The 2,498-nt window shown below is 46.7% G+C and overlaps 1 protein-coding gene across 2 annotated transcripts in view; it reads right to left on the bottom strand.

Moving 5' to 3' along the window:
- spon1a (spondin 1a) overlaps positions 1-2,267 on the bottom strand; it is a 94,490-nt gene extending 92,223 nt beyond the window's left edge. For both annotated transcript variants that reach the window (XM_042062245.1, XM_042062246.1), the window contains exons 1-2: positions 1,642-2,267; positions 846-952 (exon numbers count right to left, since the gene is read on the bottom strand). In XM_042062245.1, coding sequence (XP_041918179.1) covers positions 846-952; positions 1,642-1,873 — 339 coding nt within the window. In that variant the 5' untranslated portion in view covers positions 1,874-2,267. The remainder of the gene's footprint in view (positions 1-845; positions 953-1,641) is intronic.
- Positions 2,268-2,498: the final 231 nt, after the last annotated feature.

Genomic DNA, 2,498 nt, shown 5'->3' with positions numbered 1-2,498 from the left:
ACTTGTTAGTGGATTTGTTAATGTGTTCAGGGGTTTGTGAAATGGCCTGGCCACGGACATACGCATCAGGGCTCATAAATGGAAGGATTTCAGTGGGCGAGGTGAGAACTAATCAAGCTGCCACTAGAACACAAGCGTGTGTGTGTGTGTGTGTGTGTGTGTGTGTGTGTGTGTGTGTGTGTGTGTGTGCGTGCATGTGTGTGTGTGTGTGTGTGTGTGTGTGTGTGTGTGTGTGTGTGTGTGTGTGTGTAAACATGTGAACATCTGCGTACAGAGTGTATGCCTGTATGCCCCTGTGTGTTTCAGGAACACACAGTGGTTGTGCACATGTCCCTTCATCCTGTGGCTGTGCAATGGTAGTGGTGGTGGTGGGGGTTCTTTCATTTGGGAGCAGAACTCTGGAACTCTGCAGGTGGCCTTGGTGTGCTGTATGTCTGTGGGGGGTTTCAGAGCTGTGCTCCCCTCTCCTGTCCTCCCGCCTGCCTGCCTGCCTGCCCGCCTGTGCACCCTCCCCTCCCCTCTGATTTTTGATTCATATTAAACAGGAGCTTGTGCAGAGAGGCACCCCTGGTGGCTGAGCAGCAGCATATGGCACACGTGTTAGAGCACTGCCAGGTGTGGCTGAGTGAGCGCACACTTCGGTCCTTGGAGACCAAAGCTATAGCAAGCTTTCCATATCGCTTACACCAACCAACCTGGCTCTGTTTCAATATCAAGGGAACCAGAGAAAATTCGTTTTAAAAAAGAATGTTACCACTGTCTTCAAAGACTGACATCATAACACTTGTCCACCTCGATATGTGAACACACTCACAGTCTAATAAGTGCAGAGTTTAAGAACTAACCTGGAAATTTCCGGCGTAATCATCATCGTTGTCCCCTTCTCTGCCTTCCTTCAGAGCTATAAGGGTGAAGCCTCTGAAGTAAGCATTGTGGGACGCGAACAGTGTCACTGTTCAACACAGAACCAGAAGGAGCAGGATGTTAATAGTAAAGGAGTCCTCACACATAATAACATAATAAAACACTACTGCTTTCCTTTCATGGCTGCCAGGTTTATCTCCACTGAAATTTAACTTATGTGCATAACCTGTAAGAAGCATCCAGACCAACCAAGAAAAGCTCTTAGATGTGTGTGTGATCTTATTTTGACATTTTCAAAAAAGTAAGAGTTGTTTATCTTCTGCTTTGGCAAACTGAAATAGAATAATATAGGGGTTGTAAACCAATCAGCCATTAATTGCTCTGAACTATGAAATAGCTTTGAATGTCAATTTAATTATACCATTAACATCCTTCTCGGAGTTTAACATCCTCTGATGAGGACATTTCAGTGGAAGTGGAGAAAAAGCATCGGTTGTTGCATTTTACTGAACGTGTTACAACCCTCTAAGGCTTTTCACTTAACCCAGATAGCTCTCTACCTGTAATGTATTTCGAGCTTAAGGCAAAAAAATGGGCTCGTCTCACCACACGCTAATAAAATAGGCTAACTTACAACATGTTCTCCTGTTATCCCTGCGACACCATTTATGGACTTTTAGTGACAACGTGCGCCGTCCGAGACGATGGGACAGCGAGGCGCTAAAGTACTCCAACTCTATCAGAGAGCACAGTGACATTTCCATCGTGCATACGTACCTCTGTATGTACTCCCGGATTGGTAATTCTCTGGGTCGCCTTCAACTCGCAGACGAAACTCGTTGTAGCCCTCTTTTTTCGCTCCCTGAGCCCTTAAAATCCGACTGCAATATCCATCCGACTTGGCAGCTCTCTCCGCAGGTTCCTCGGTGAAAGTGAACGCGGTACAGAGGGTGCCGGTGATCAGACACTGCAACAGCAAAATTCCCGTACGTACTCTACTTACTGACATTGTGTAGCTAACTACAATAGTAGTGACGGCAGTCAGGAACAAAACCGTATTAAGCAAAGAGGCAAGGACTTCCCAAACTGAAGATATAAGACAAACTTGTGGACTTCACCCACCCTGCAGAAATAAAACTGTCTCACTCCTCTACGGAGGTAATGCCATCCTGAAATGAACGAGTTCAGAATCCAAAGCGCCCTCGCTCCGTGGGGAAGCGCACACCGATTTGCTGAGAGGCGAGTGATAGTCGACGAGGCTACTGTGTACTTATCAGCGCGCAAGTCACAGGATCTGGGGAGGGGAAGAGGGCAGTGCCGCGCTGTCTCCAAGACATCGAGGCATGGACTGCGAACTGAATGGGTTCAGACAACAGAATTGAGACAGAACCCAGACATTCCTACCAATGGCTTCATTGACGGAGAAAGGGGGGGCTTGCCATTCGCAGAGCAAGACCCCACTTTAAAAACCTGCTAGTGTTTGTTCAGCAAGAACAGAATTAAGGCAAGCTTGGAATCTCATTCATTATTCATGACAAACGTTTAGGCGGTAGAAGTGGAATCCTAACCTGAATATGTGTGGAGGAATGAAATGTTTTAAGTTGGTCATTGCGCTTCGTTAAGAAACTCTGGCG

The sequence above is a fragment of the Alosa sapidissima genome, chromosome 14 (assembly GCF_018492685.1).
Source record: "Alosa sapidissima isolate fAloSap1 chromosome 14, fAloSap1.pri, whole genome shotgun sequence".
Classification (NCBI taxonomy): Eukaryota; Metazoa; Chordata; class Actinopteri; order Clupeiformes; family Clupeidae; genus Alosa; species Alosa sapidissima.
Note: the sequence above shows the minus strand (reverse complement) of the source record. Positions and strands in the feature narration are given on the sequence as shown.